This window comes from Aythya ferina, assembly GCF_964211825.1.
Source record: "Aythya ferina genome assembly, chromosome: 9".
NCBI classification, from domain to species: domain Eukaryota; kingdom Metazoa; phylum Chordata; class Aves; order Anseriformes; family Anatidae; genus Aythya; species Aythya ferina.
Window position 1 is genome coordinate 10,756,260 of NC_140305.1, and position 16,132 is coordinate 10,772,391.

At 43.1% G+C, this 16,132-nt stretch overlaps 1 protein-coding gene across 1 annotated transcript in view; it reads left to right on the forward strand.

Moving 5' to 3' along the window:
• The first annotated feature begins 3,292 nt into the window (after window positions 1-3,292).
• HS6ST1 (heparan sulfate 6-O-sulfotransferase 1) overlaps window positions 3,293-16,132 on the forward strand; it is a 183,787-nt gene continuing 170,947 nt past the window's right edge. Inside the window, exon 1 of the mRNA XM_084529829.1 lies at window positions 3,293-4,217. Within this exon, the coding sequence (XP_084385955.1) occupies window positions 3,700-4,217 (518 nt within the window). The 5' untranslated portion in view covers window positions 3,293-3,699. The remainder of the gene's footprint in view (window positions 4,218-16,132) is intronic.

Consider the following 16,132-nt stretch of genomic DNA (forward strand, 5'->3'; position numbering starts at 1 on the left):
TACTACTTAACAGCTTCCTTGCAGGGAAAGCATAGCCCCCATGGGATATAAAGCAAAATATTACATTAGATCTGAAGCTAAAGATTCAGGCATCCAGTGGACAGCAGCAAGCAATAAAACACTTTTCAACTGCTATGCAAAACTTGTGTATATTTTGTGTTGTTATCTGTAAGAAGATCTCTAATCTTTGTATCTCACTCCTAGCAGAATCTAACCATGAATAAGTCATGAGTGGCAGCTTAGCTGTCTAGGTTGCTTTTGACTGGGAAAATGGTTGAATATAGACCAACTTTAGGTGACATAACTAGCATAAGCCTGACTTCAGTTTGACTTCTTCTAAAGTGTAAGTTGAAAGTTAATACCTCCACAGATCCGGACTATTGTGAGGAAATGTACAAAAACAATAGACCTTTCCAATGTACCTGAAGGGACTCGGAAATGTGAAAATCACTGAGAATCAGTGGAATTTATAGTCCTGTATCAGTTGGACTCCTCTGAAAAAGCCAGACACAGTCTTTGAATTTGCTTGTATTAGGAGAGATTCTGCTCTTTCTGACAGATCGGGAGTGGAAATTTGCTAGATATCTCAGTTTTACGTTAGTGTAAATGAGTAATTTGAGGCATTGCTAAAACTGGTCTTCTGTCTAGCATTAAGCACAGAATAAAGGAAGCCATGCTGAAAAACAAGGTAAAAAAACATGGAGTCGATGCTGAGGTTTAATCTCCAAGCACTTAAGATGTGATTTACTTTTCCAGCCACTCCAAAATCCAACTTGCATCAGTTCAGATTGAAATGGGACATGACCTTCAGTTGTCGATGCCAGGGTTACCTCAGGCTTTTGCACGATTTTTAAACAGATGGCTTGTGAGTGTTAAATGTGTGTCTAATATAACCTTTGTGCTGGCCATGAAGGTGACATAAAATGTTATGAATTCTGAGATGGAGCATCACTATCTGAGGCTTGCTTGAGGAACAAGGGACGTTTGGCAGGCTGCAGTAAGAGAATTTCCATGTGACTTAACAGGGGCTGTACAAACAGGGAAGAGACGCAGTGGATCCCAGCGTACAGTTGAATGACTGAAAGTTAAGCCATTAAACAGATGGGGGCAGGATTTATGACAGGAATGGACTGCAAAACTTATTTGTCCAACCTACAGTGCAAAGGATCAGACAGACACCAAAAGGTCGAAGAACTTTTTCAGTGGGCTAAGGGGGGATTTCTGTTTGCGTTTGCCTAGAAGGATGCAGAGAGATGAAATCTGAAATGTGTCTCCCCTGCTCACGGTTTAGAGATAACAATACAAACTTTTTTTTTTTTTTTTTTCCCCTCCAAAACACTTTCATTCTACATAAACATTTAGTTTTTAGGTGTCTCAGTGATTGCAGATTGTCACTCTCACTGCCTCACAGGAAACAGAGGTCTGCTCCTGGAGCTAGTCAGACTTACCATGATGAATCCCAGATGAGACACAGGAAAGCCTGGTGAGGTCTGGCCTACGAGAGAAAGATTGATCTTGTGATGAGCAGTAATGGCTAAACGCATGGTCTAGTTAAATTCAGAGAATAAGCAGGCAGAGGTGACAGTAACAACATGACTTTATTATTTTGATTTCCCATCTCTTTCCCCCGTTTGAAGTGGAAGGGCTAGAGAAAGAGTAAATCTTGCTATTTTAACTCTGCTCGGATCTTCCCATTTTTAAGAAAAATTCTGGTCTAAATTAGCATGGATGCAGCACTTGATGTATAATTCCCTGTGTAGCAAAGAACTACTTTGTCACTGTTTTCAGTGGAATTTTACCTTAAGTAAAAATAAGGATTGATTTAAGTATTTGCTTAAGTGATCATCTTAGGCGAGTCATACCAGTAAGCAGCTTTGAAATACCAGCATTTCTGCCACGCAGAATTAGCAAGGGAGGATTCCACAGCATTTTGGTAAAAATGAAAGCGTTGGTCCCAGAGCTTTGGTTTAGCAGCATCTCCTAGGCAGGATGCCTTGTACTTCTTGTGTGTGGGCGCTTATCAGAAAGATGCATGCCTTCCCACCACTTCCACTGTGTTGGCTGTTCCACACTGCTGGGTGGAAGGTGCTGCAGCAAAGAAAACTGTGTCTCTGTATTTTCCATTGTGGTACATTTATCTTTTATAGCCCATATTGGACATTTCTAAGTATTTGTCTGTTTACAACCATAGGCAAATACATTGCAATACTAAAATCTGGACTGCTTTTTTGTACTGCGGTGTATAGCCCAAATGTATACAAATCTCACATATATATATGCCTGTATTTCCCAAATCAAAATATAAATTTCAAGCCTTTAAACTGAGTTCATACTAGGCTGCTGGATGTTGCTGAACTTTGTGTATAAGAATGACATCATTGTTTCTGGAGTTAGTAGCCTACATGAAAAGAGGCGAATCAGAAGCAGACTTTTAAGAGGGAGATATCAAACAAAAAAATGGTATGAGCACAATATATGATGCTTTTGGGTGCTATAAACATTTTATCGTTACTTGTTTGGGAAGAACTGCATAACTCACTGGGGCTCCACAACTCGTGAGTAATGCAGCCATCTCAAAATCTAGCAGATTTATCAGTCACGGTGTTCAAATGAAAATCTGGGATCTCATTTCCTCCTAAGCCCTTAAAATCTGACACAGTGCTTAACAATGGCTCATCTACACACACGCTGTCTTACACTCGTTGCAAAACACAACTTGAATTAAAAAGAGTTATCTGCTGGGATTTTTTTAAGGGTGGGTGCTAAAAATCGAGGCAGAACTTCTATCTTAGAGTACTGGAAACAACTGTCACCTACAGAAGCAGGTAGGGGGGATGCAGCATCTTAGCTGGAGATTTTGCTAGAAGTTAGCGCTTGCTCCTGTTATTAACTCTACACGCACTCCTGCCTAGGTGGTGGCTGTCACCTCACTCCCCCCTCACGCAGGGCACTGCCGCAAGCAAGGGCTGCACCTGGCAGCTGCCGGGCAGCGCTTTGCTTAATCGCACTGCGAGCGAGCCCCGTGGCAGCGTCCCCGCGGGGTGCGAGGCCGCCCGGCCGCTCAGCCCGGGGCACCGCGCTGACAAACTTCTCCGCACCGACCCCGCGAGGGGAGCCGTGAGGGGAGCGGGGGCCGGGCGGGCGCGGGCGGAGCCGCGGGCGGCGGCGGGCGCTGTGCATGCCGGGCGCGGGCAGGAAGCGGTCGCTGCCGGCCGAGCCGAGCCGAGCCGGGCCGGGCCGGGCCGGGCCCCAGCGCAGCCGGCAGCGGGGGCGGGCTCGGGCTCGGGCTCGGGCTCGGGCTCGGGCGGGCTCTGCCGCGCCGGGGCCGCCGGGGCCGCGGCGCAGCGACGGGATGGGGCTGGCTTCCTGAGGCGGGGGGCGGGGAGGGGGCTGGTTCTGCGCTCCGGTCCCTCTCCGCCCCCTCCCGCCCCTCCGCCCGAGTTCGCCGCTCTGCCGCGGCCCCTCCGCAGCGGCTGGCTGCGGGCTGCGGGCTGCCCCTGCCCCGCTGCCGGGGCGGGCGGGGACGGTGAGGAGCCGAGCCCAGGAGAGGAGAGGCGGGGAGCGGCCGGCCGCCCCCGGGGAGGCTCCGCTGCGGGGCGCAGGGGGGAGGCGGCTGGCACAGGCGCCCGGCTCCGCCGCCCGCCCCCCCGGCACCGCCGCCGTCTGCTGAGCGCCGGCAGCCCTGGGAGATGGTGACACATGAAGCGTGCGGGGAGGACCATGGTTGAGAGGACCAGCAAGTTCTTGCTGATCGTGGCCGTGTCGGTGTGCTTCATGCTCATCCTGTACCAGTACGTGGGGCCGGGGCTGAGCCTGGGGTCGCCCAGCGGCCGCTCCTACGCGGAGGAGCCGGACCTGTTCCCCACGCCGGACCCGCACTACGTGAAGAAGTACTACTTCCCCGTGCGGGAGCTGGAGCGGGAGCTCGCCTTCGACATGAAGGGCGAGGACGTGATCGTCTTCCTGCACATCCAGAAGACGGGCGGCACCACCTTCGGCCGCCACCTGGTGCAGAACGTGCGCCTGGAGGTGCCCTGCGACTGCCGGCCCGGCCAGAAGAAGTGCACCTGCTACCGCCCCAACCGCAGGGAGACCTGGCTCTTCTCCCGCTTCTCCACGGGCTGGAGCTGCGGGCTGCACGCCGACTGGACCGAGCTCACCAACTGCGTGCCCGGCGTGCTGGACCGCCGCGAGAGCGCCGCTGCCAAGACGCCCAGGTACCGGGCCCCGAGGCCACCTCGCCTCACCTGCCCTGCCCTGCCCTGCCCTGCTCTCCTCTACCTGTGCCCGGCACCTTCCCTCCGCCATCCCGGCTGCTCTGCCCTCAGCCCGTGCCCTGCACCAGGTCCCCACAGAGCCCTTGGCCAACATACATCTTGGTGCCGCTTACGCTCGTTTCTCAACACCTGGTTTTCATCGCTCGCTGCCTTTTAGCACCCGCTGCGCCATGTCCTAGCCTTTGTAATCTCCCTTGCCCTGACCTGCGTGCCCCTTTCCTCCACCTGAAGCTGCTGTGGTGCAGCTGAGGTGCACGCCGGTCTCACAGTCCTCACACACACATGCACCTAATCTGCCTGATGGGTTTTTGTGCATCACAGAAACAAACCCTAAACACCCATTCCTGTGTTCCTCCCTGTAAATTTTGGTGAGAGACCTGCTGTAGGGAAAGAAGATACTCGTACCTGTTCCCTGTGTCCCCTCATCTGTGCAGCAGGCGAGTGGGAGAGCTGTCCTGAAGCACCCACCAGTGCCTCCCTGTTGGACGCGCACTGTGTTCCTGCCTTCTTATCCTATTATTTCTCTACCTTGGTCTCCTCATACGTGATGAGCTTCAGAGGAATTTTCTGTTTGAAGTACGCTGATAAAGACAGCGGCTTATATTAAAATTGCCAAAGATTATGTTCTTATAACTCGGGGTACCTTTGTGCCTTTCACTGCAGGAGGTGTTGTTTTGCTTTTTTGTTGCTGTTTTTAAATTGATCACTTTCTTAACACCACACACGCCTTCCTTAACTTGTCTGTGTTTTTATCATGGCACTTTGTATCCTGTTTGCCTTGAGGTTCCATTCTTAAATGTATCTAAAATCTTATCCTAACATTTGCTTATGCCATATGCTTTATTTATATGTGTGTTGTTAGTACCACACATAATCCCTTTACTGAAAAGTGACCTTTAAGAAAGTGTCTTTTAGCATCATAGCTGTGTTTTCTCTGCATTTTTGAAGCTATTTTTAATCATTTTTCTTTCATTGGAGCTGTGGTGCTCAATTGCTGGGGTCTTTATTGTCTCTGTCATGATTGCTGCTGCTTTCAACCCGTTTTGGTGTTAGTCATCCAAGTACTATACTCAGACTGCTGTCATGCTGCCTGACCCAGGAGCAGCAAGCTGAAGCATATATCTAAAGGGCTGAGCCTAATTTAGGCTTTGTTTTGGTCTCTTATTTTATTAACAAAGTGCTTGAAAACACTTCTAAGGAAAGTACCCTGAGCCTGTCTGATTACTGTTGAACTAGTGCTCTGAGGAAAAACGCTCAAAGTTCAAATCTCATGTAAAAAAAAGAAACAAAAAAAAAAATACCCGTTTTGTGAACCTTGGCACTTAGCTAGCAAACCATTAACCTTTTATAAAGACCTGTATAGTGTTATAGATTGTCTCAAAGCCTTGTGTGCTTCCCTTGGTAACTTTGTACTCAAACCTGCTCTGTGTTCAGTATTTAACTGTGTCATCCTGTTTAGCAGTTGTGGTGTGGTGTTTGTGTTTTTTTTTGTATAGGTACCTGAGAAGAGGGCACTTCAGGTTGTGAAGTAACAATTAAATTCCTTACTGCAACTCTGGGAAATCGAAACCCAGAAGCAAATGCTTGTAAATAAGATTTTCTTTGCCATTTGTTTTTGGAACGTCAGGAGCTGTAGCCTTCATAACTGTCTTATTTTTGGATATGCAGGAAATATAATGATTCCTGTGCTGTTCCCTTATGTCCCTGCATATCCAGAAATAGCTCTGCTTAATGTTGTCTCTTTACTTCCCTTTAATCTATATTAGGACTTCATTTTCAGCAGTATAACAGCTATGATGTGGAAGTTTTAGATAATCTAAGGTTATCACCTTGGTCTGTTAAACAAAAAAGCCACATTTTACTGTTGACTGTCTACTGGGGTTGGTTTTGGTGCAATGAACAGCTGCTAGCTGTTTTAATAATAGTGTTCTTAGGATACTGCAGTCCGGTTCAGTGACCACCTTCTGCAAAAAAAAATTTAATTTCTAAGAAAATTGAGACTATGAGACAGGCAGTGCTTGCGTAAAATAGTCTGATGGATTTTCTTTGTCAGAAAACACTTAGTCTTGTATTATGTCCCCTGAACTAAGAGCAGTGCAACTTTATGCATTGTGAACACTGTGTGTCTTATGGTGAAACAGGACTTCTTAAATTTTAAGGCAAATGTTAGAGAGGCTACTGTTGTATAATGGAACTGAGATACGAAAATCTCTCACTCCTTCCCCCTCCCTCCCCCCCAACCCCCCCCCAAAAAAAAAGCATCAAACAACCATTCTGTCAGGGTTTACAGAGATGCTAATGTTACTCTGCTTTTTGGAATATGGGCTTCAAATTCACCTTTTAAATCTGATGCACTGGCATCTGCATTTGCTGCTTAATGCTAAGTTTAAACCTTTGTTCTTCCAACTATATGTTTATCCCCAAAAACAAAACAGCTGACTTGTGACTGCAAATAAATCTGCCTTCTTGTGAGTGTTGGAAAGCATGAAGGTCATTCAGTATTGCCCACATGTACAAATCATGAGCTTAAAGCTGTTAACTTTGTAAGGAATGCAGTTTTATCACTGCACAGTGCCCTGTTGCACTACATTCCATAACCTGTGCATGGTACATAAATTTACAATGCAATTGCTCTTTTTATTGTTCTGCTGCTCTGTGTTAGACTTAATGATTAGGAGCCCTAGATTGCCAAAGACTGCATTTTTTTCTTTCTTTCTTTTGGATTAATAGAGTATACAGCCAGGGATGGGTGTTTTAGCTCTAACGGGTCAGCACGCTTTAAAAAAATATATTATTGTGTCATTTCCCCAGCACCACCAGTGCCTTTTCCTGTTTTGTATTCAAAAGACTTCTAGACAAGCTCTTCTTGAAGCAAATGTTGTGTTTTATGCACAGCCAGTAAAAGAAAGAGATTGATTTGTTTGGTGGCTGTAAAACTTGGGACTCTGAGGAACTCTGAAGCTGGCTATGTGCATCAGTGAATTTGGCTGCAGTTCCCTTCATGGTTTTAGTTAAGGGCAAATTCCAGGATTTTGGGAATGGAGTCCTATTCATTCCTTGTACTGCTAGGCCTAAATAACTGCTGGAGAAAAGTTTTTTTGTTTTTGTTTTTGTTTTTTTTTTTTTTTAAAAAAAAAGCAGATATACTAAGATACGTACTTTGACTCATCACAGTGATATTTAAGAAAGCAGAGGCTAAGCGTTTTCTTTGAACTGCTCCTTTAAATTTGTCTCAACACGGGCACCTTAAAATTGCAAGAGATACAATCTCTTCAGTTGATTCTGAAGAAAAGCCAAACTTTTCTGTCAGCTCAGTTCTTTAATTTGACTTCCAGAGCTAGCGAAATCTGTGAAGTGATCCATTGCTAACTTGTCCATCTCTGCTGTTAAAGGACTGAATGAAAGCCGCCAGAACAGTTGGAAAGGTTCCTTAGCCCCTGGAGGAAATGTGATTCAGCGCCCATTTGGCTGCTTCCTTCTTTGTGCTCCCAGCACAGGAGCAGAGCTTGGTGGTCTGAAGTTGTCCTTGTAGGACACTTCATGCGTGAGCTTGACTCTAACGTAGCTGTGCTGTAGGAACAATAAAACGTAAATTATGTTTAAGGAATTCAATGTGCATCTTCTCACACCTCTCCTCAAAGGGGGGGAAAAAAAAGGCTTTGTTGCTTGCTGTCCTACTGCTTTCTTCTGCCTCATGAAAACAAGATCGTCTCAGTTGGCGTCTTTCAGAAGACACAGTATTCTTGTAAGGCATACAGCTCTTTTAAAAATACATGTGATGCAAGCTGCCTGTTGCTGTGGAGAGCCCGTGTACTTGACAGGGTGTTGGAAGGGCATTGCTGGCTCTGCTCGTCCCACTCACGCGCATGCGCTGCCTTCTGTTAGGCTCTGGTTCAAGCGCCAGGTGGATTTCATAATTTTTTTTAAAAAAAGAAACTTATTAATATAATAGCTTAGTCTTGGCTGTGTACGTGTTTCTGTGCAAGTCTATCAGAAGTTTGCATGTGGAGTGTAGTCTATGGACAAGAAAATTGACAGAACTATTTCTTTGTGACTTTTTTTAAGAGCATGAGTGTGCTTGTAATTTTAGTATTATCTATCCAGATTTCAGATGCTTTAGAAACAATAAAATTGTAATCAAAATACTTTTATTTAAAAGATCTATGACAGGTTATAAAACCTGCTTTAAACAGATCAGTCCAATTTTTAGAATCTATTTACAGCTTGTGTTTTGGTTTGTTGGTTGTGGTGTTTTTTTTAAAGAAACAATTAACAGGGCTCAGCAGTTCGTTAGCTTGTTTTTTTTTCTGAAGTGTGAACTTTCACAGCTTCCAACCACATATCTGTCCCTTTGCTGGGATCTGTTCTTGATGAGGTTTTTATTATATGTGTGCTTAGGAGCTTCAGAGACACGTTGTCAAGAGACCAACTGTTTGAGAATGAAAGGCTTTACCAAATCACTTTTATAATATTAGCACTTCTTAAAGCTCAGGCTTATCATTCTTTGCGAAGCTATGTGTGCTGGGGGTTGTAAAATACCTGTCTGCAGATTGCAAGGGGTGTCCTTCCCTACACACTAGTTTGTCTCAACCTAATTTTTCTTACACTGATGCTTCCAAGCAATCTGTAAACCTGTCTTCAGTAGCCTGATTTTTCCCTTAAATCCTTAGCATGTGGAATATTTTAAAGTCAGCTGGTCTGATACAAAACACCACATCTCTTGAACCTGGTTATGTTCACCCAGAAAGCTAGCCAAACAATTCTGAAGCAACAGATAGTTTTGTGGTAAAAGTCTTTAAATTTGACATCGTAACTAAAAGTAGCTGAAAGTTGAAACTCCACAAATAGCTGCCTAAGCTTCAGGTAAGCGTGAGACTTCTTGCTAATGTATTGTATCAGGTTTAGTTCTTTTTTTTTTTTTTTTTTTTTTTTTTTTTTTTCCCATTCTGTTGGCAAAGCAGGAGGATGTGATATTAGGTATGTCCATGCTTGAGTGTATATGTCTATTTTCCTGATTGTGCATACCTATTTGCATTTAGCTATATTTCACTGCTCTTTAAAGAAATCCGGTCATGATACAGTAATTTTGTTTTCCTGCTTTAGAAGTTTGCAGATATATTTTGCCTTTTTACTTTTATCCTTTCCCACTTAGAATAGTCTACATTTTTATTTTCTGAGTAAAGAATCTTTCTTTTTTTTTTTTTTTTTTTTCCCAAGTAATAATTCAGAAACAAATACTCTAAAAGAGCTGGCTTGAAATTAATGACTGAATTGGATGGTGTATGTAAGACTAATGTACACTCCCATTGTCTTAAAGGAGTGGTCTATTGTAAATGCACAACTGATGCATTTCATCACACTCATTCACACGACTTTTTTGAGGCTGGTTACTTAAAAATTACAGTCTGTGACATTGACCACAATGTTTCCCACACAAAGTGATGCCAGAAGTTTTCAAGGCTCTGCTGAACAGTCCTGTTTTGTGAGTTTGAAATGCCAAATAGAGGGCCCGTTCTTTATCACTCTTTGAGCAATTTTAGTGCATGTGTTTCTCTTCCAAACTAACGTGATCTTGAGCAATGGCACCCTAGGATCTCTGTTGCATGTTGGGAAAAAAAAAAAAACTGATTTAAGAAAACTGGAGTTCATTAGTACTGTAGGGGTTTTAGGTGAAAAATAATGTATGATTTGCAAGTATGTGAATTTGATGAGACCTGATAGAACAGCTGCATGCTTGCAAGTGTGGCTTGGAGGGCATGTTTGGATATGTACATAGAGGCCTCTCCCCAGCAGGCAATCGGTGAAAGCCTTAAGTTGGATATTAGGATGTGAACTGGTAGAGGTCATACTATCTCTTAAGAGAACACTGCTAGAGCAGATTATAACTTGGAGATTATTACAATACTGCCTTCCCTCTGGGCCATCTGTTCCTTCTAGGAAGGAGGAAGAGATTAGCTTCCTCTTGTGGCATCTTTCATCGATTTGCGGGGTTAGATTCCTAATGGGTTTGTTCAGCATTCAGCAGAAGCTTTTGGCTGCGTGCTGTAGAAACTGGAGGAGTGTAACTTGGTATCTCTTTTCCAGAAAATATTTCAGGATTTGCAGGCCCAGGATTGTAGGAAAGAACTTTTTTATGAGTTTATTTCAGAGCTGAAATTGGTGTTGTGCCCTGAGTCATGTTTGTAATCAAGGCCCACACTTCCTGTTCTTGTCAGAGTCCACGCGTTCCTACCCGGAGTGTTAGTCACAACAGTGACGTGCTGAGACAGCTGGAAAATCATGATAAAGATTAGTCAGAGGGTTTGTGGCTAGTTACTTTGACCTGGAAGTTAAAAGGAATGCACCTGAACTGAATTTCATGTAGAAATAGCTGGCTTATGGGATGTACCACAGGCTGTGCCTCCTTACTGTACGTCACCGTGGACAATTGCCTTCAGTCAGTCACAGAACCAGGATCACTGTTTCTGCTTGTTGCACAAGGTCTGATTTTAAACTGCTGGTTATTTGCCACTAACTTTAACCAAGTATGTGATAGTAATGCTCAAAATAATGTTCGGTAGTGAACTCTTGGGCTTCTATTTGCTTTAGAAAAGGAAAGTGGTGTGGTCTAACTCCATAAAGCTTCTCTTAGTTTATGCTTGTATTTCTAGGAAGAAAACAGATACAGTTCTTCTATTACTGACTGAAATTGTATATGTCAAGCAAAAATACAGCATGGTATTTAATTCCTAATAATCACAAATGTGATAGTTGCTGATATTTGTATTTAGACTTGCTTGATGTGATTGGAAGGGAAGGATACTTAAACATCAGAAGAAGTTATTATCTTCCTCAGCAAAGATGGTGGTAGGCTGTATGGAGCATGGGAGGAACACAGAGCTGAGGGAGCCAATTACAAATTCTCTTGTTTCTGAAACGGTGGGTGAACCTTAAAACAGCAACAACAAAAAATCTCTACTTTTTCTAATGGAATTAATGAGGAAGTCTTAATCACTAGTACAGATTCACAGTGACGCAGTCTCTCTAAGAGCTGTTTGATGAATTCTTGTTCACCCCTCTGCTGTTTACGTAACAGAATACTCTGCTGAAAGTCCAGTCTGAGAATCCATCTGAAGAGTCCTTCGCAGCTTATTACCATAAAGATGCCAAGAGTCTTAAATACTTCTGTAGTGTAGCATATCAAGTTTCAGACCTGAAGAGGATGCTTCAGTTAGCCTTGGGTGTTACTGCCAAAGGAGGAGCTATTTACCAGTGCGTGGCTCTTAAGAGTGGGAGATTCTCAACTAGAACAAGTGTTTTCAGGAGAGATCCATGCTGAGAGAGGATGTCAGGCAAAAAGTAGCCTTTTTATGGTTTTGTTGTTTCTACTTGTATGAAATTATGTGCATGTTCTCCTTTCTGTGCTTCACCTCAAATATGTGGTATGTTACACTGAATGCTGCTTGATCCCTACAAACTGCTGAGTAGAGCTAAGGATATGCGATGTTCTGGGGCATCAACATTCCACTGATGCATCCAGACAGGGCTTGAAAAACTTTGGTTTTCCTGAACTTCTTAGCAGTGCTACTTATGTAGTGTGTATTTCAGTGTACTGCTACTGCTGTGAGATATGTAATAAATAGCACCTGCTACTATGTTCACTTACAACCTAGAACAACTCTTAAGTGGACTGTCTTAAAGCTGATTTTGCCAAGAATCTCAGACTTACATTTTAATACACAGACCTTTCCCATGCAATGGCAGTCTCTTTCAGAACCAACTGGTTTCTTACCACAAACTATTACTACTTCACTCTGTAATTCCTCCCTTCCACCCTGTTAATGATCAGTTCTACATAATAGCTCACCTATGTATTTATAGGGGAAATATATCACAATTTCCTGCCAATTTAAACAAGAAAATGAAGATTTGCCATTAACTTCTCATGGTCTGATTCTGTATTTTGCTGTACAACTAATCTCAACCCTATTAAGCAGAGGTTCTTTGATTGCACCTCACTGCAGGTGGAAACATCATCGTTCCTTTTACAGAGGTCTTCTATACAACATTAAAGCTCTCTGAGTTTACTGAACCACCTTTGCATTTTTAATCAAACAGCAACTTTGGTAAATTTTAAGAATAACGTTAATATTGAACTGCTAGCAAGAGAACTTAAGATTTTCTGGCCAAACAACATTGCCTAGAGTTTCCCAATGCCTGGTGATGGATTTTTTCATCATCTAATTTCAGTTCTGTTAAAGGGGGCCTGATTTCTGGAGAAATGTTAAAGCAGTGGAAGCACTACCTTCTAAAATCTTCCATATTTTGAAGTTATTCTAAATTTTAGCCTCAGTTCTTATGTTAATTAGATGCACGAATAAGATAGCTGTTTACAGGGAAATAATCAGGGAGTTTGGAAAGAAGATCTTGTGACAAGTGTGCATGATTCCTTCTTTTTTTTACTGTAAGAAGCTTAAAGAAGAAAAATATTTTCTTTTTCTCTAAGGTCTCTTAGAAAAGTAAAATATCCAAACAAATACTGTAAAAATAGAATTGACTTTTTTTTTTTTGTTGTTTAAACTAACAGCTCTTGCTGCCTGACCCTGTTGCTCTCGGTAAAGATTTTACTTAGGTTACCCGTGACCCTATATCAAAGCGTTGGGAAAAAATCAATGCCTCATAGCTAAGACAAACAGCAGCAGCATGCTGACTTATCAGTTTCCTGACAGCTTTTGCCTTCCAACTGGAGATGGGGAAAGAACGAGGAGCACAAGAATCTCAGTATAATCATAATCAGTCAACCATCCCTTCTGTTAACATGACGTAAATCAATCAAGACAGGATTACCTTCTGCTGTTCTTTGCCTCCTTCTCTTTTCTGCTACCTGTACCTCTTTTGGGTCTTTTTGAAAGAGGAGAGACAGGTGTGACTTGTGTACTTCTGCCAGGTGGAAGACTGGATGGTTTCTTCCTGTGATGAAGCAAGTACAATAGGGGTCACTTAGATGAAAATCCACCTTAAAGGAAATACCTCATCCTTTGTATTACAGTGCAAGAAAGTCAGTACGTGTGTTTAGGAACCCTTTCAGATAAGGGAATGCCTTAGCATTTTTTCTAGAGGGACAAATCTGGAACTTGAACTTTTTTCTAGTCCCAAGCATCTGAGTGGAGTTCGCATCACTGATTGTAGTGTTGTGGTCAATGTTACTGTTTGCAACACGTACAAAATAAAGTCTCTCCACCTTTTTTCTGCCCTGAGATTTTAATTCTCCTTTATGACTAATCTCCATATAGGTTTAAAAATGATACCGTCTTTCTAGTGTGTATATAGCCTGACTCGAATAGAGCTGTAGACCTGGCTAAAGAATTCATTATTAATTTCACCATTCACATAGTGAGGTCCTGTGTTTTTATCAACTGTAATATGTTATGTGTATCGGGATTCCTACTGTTGGAGCCAGTCATATCTAGCAAATATCTGTATTGCAGATGCTTAGAATCAGAAATGTCTGTTTCCAGCAGCTGCTATGTATTAGCCAGGTACCAGTTTTCCACCTGGAATACTCAGAAGTCAGTCAGGCTCCAAGTAGGCAAGTGCGCTAGCAATTTATACAAGTGTTGTTTTCATTTTTAGGAAAACGTACTGAATGCTGAAATGATAAAAATCACAAGATACATGGGTTTTGATTTTAAAAATAACTTTTGCAGTATCTAAACACTTAACAATGGTATAGTGGTTTTGTGAGTCTCAATACATTAAGAAGGGACTGAAAATCAGCAGCCACAACTTCATTAACATGATCTCAGGTTTGGTTCACAAGGATGCATGCGGTGTGACTTGCAGCAAAAAGGGAATATAAGGAAGCTGTTAAATCGCAAGAGAAGTTTTACTTAACTTCTGGTTATGAAAGAAGGATCTGAGGTTGTGGATAGAAGGAGTTGATCAGTCCTTGACTGAGGATGGGGAAGAACAAAAAAGAAGAAAGTCCATATGCCTTGTGTCAACTAGGATTTTCATGGCTCAGATGTTTTGTTAGTTAACAATAAAGCTTTTTGTTAGATAACCATGAAGTCTTTGATCTTAATGAAGATAGTTTGAATTTCTTGTCCATGTTGAAGGGGCATGTGCTCCTCCAGAACTATTTGCCTTGTGAGTTCTGTGGGACTTGACGCTAAAAGCATGCACAACGGTTTAAAGGAATAATATTGAAGAACAGCATGCATGAAAAATACTTGAAGAATCTAGTATGAGTGTTTATAATATATATACCTTAGCGTGTGAGAGAAGTAGTTTCGTAAGCGTTCAAGACATTCATCCCTGGCTGGAACATGCTTAGATCTTTAACTAGCAACTGCTAAGAACATGTTTTTACAATATGTTTTAGGTTACTACTTCTTAGAGGGATTATTTGGCAAGTTCTGCGCTGGCTATTTTTCAACACCTTAGCTGCCTTGAGTCAACTGAAAATGTTCAGGATTTGTCTTCAGGTAGTCTGAATGGCTTATAGCAGCTGCTGTGATGTAGCAGCGCGTTGAAGAAGAGAAGCGTGTTTTCTTGGCAGTCTAGTCAAAGCTCAAGGGAGTTTCAAAAATCAGGAATACTGCTGTGAAATGGATTATCTTGCAATGACCATGACCTAGAAGTCTGACATAATCCTTTCAGTTTTCCCAGTGTGAGAAACAGATTATGGTGTGGTCAAGTAGTGAGGTGGTCAGTAAGTACATCGTTTTGGTTAGACATGGTTGTGCGTGAGGAAGAAGAATCAGACCCTTCCTGTCTGAAGGAGGCTGTTTTCGTGTGTCCTGAAGTATCCTAACTGATCAAGAAGGTGCTGAATCTGTATGGCTGTCATGGCCCATTGTTCAGGTACTTGTATCTGTCAGGTCTTCTGAGAGCTTCCTTATCTCAGAACATCACCGAAGTCTTCTCTGGATGAAGCCCGTACCAGCTGTTCTTCTGTAGGTGCTAACCTGCCAGTGACGGTGGTGCCTGTGAAGAAATATTGCTGTAGCTGCCCGGAATGTTTCCTCGGTGCTTAGAACAGTAGCTGTCAGCAGGAGAAACACACTTGCTTGGTCTGAACCTTTGAAACTGGTTGATGAAAACAGTTGTGTTTACTTGCCTAGGATTTCACCAACAGGAAACCAGGAGGAAGCTGTCTGTCCCGTTTCTATCCCTGCAGAAGGCCCAGCCAGGGGCATGTAATTAGCATATTATAAAACTGGATTGTTGCTCATATTATTAGGTACTACAGGGAGCCGAGCAGAAATTGTTCTTAACACAGTTGTCTGTCCCGGCTTGCTCAGACAAGTTTTTGTGTTTGACAGTGCCCAGACTGGCTTGTGCACACTGTTTGCTCAGCTAGCTTACTCAAAAACAGAAGCTGATACATGCATGTCGGGGGGTGCTTCGTGCTGTTGCTGTTCAGCACAGGTTTTATATTCCTGCCAAACAGCTCAGCCCTCCAGGTCAGGGGCTGCTCCTCTTGGGGCACCCGGAGGAACCGTGTGTCGCTCCCTGTCCCGAGCCTTTAAGAGAGCTTCTCCTTTGTGACTGGCCAACAACAGTGCGCAAAGGAAGTAGCAGTGGCAGCAAGCTCCTTTGCTGCATGAAAATGGCAGTTTCTTGCTATGTATGGGTGTCAGTATTGTGTTGTGAATAGCTGAGCCATCATCTCTAATAGGCAGCAGAGCGCTTTGGTTCTTCCTTTCATATCCAGCGAAAGGACTACTTGCCAACTGACCTGAAGTGTTTTAACAGCAGTTGGTTTTTTATTGTATTTTCTATTGGATGTGTCGCCTTGGAGCTCTTTAGGAATAAGTTGCCTGCACAAAAGTGCAGAAATTCTTGTATCCTCTTAGTTTCGCAGTCTTGAA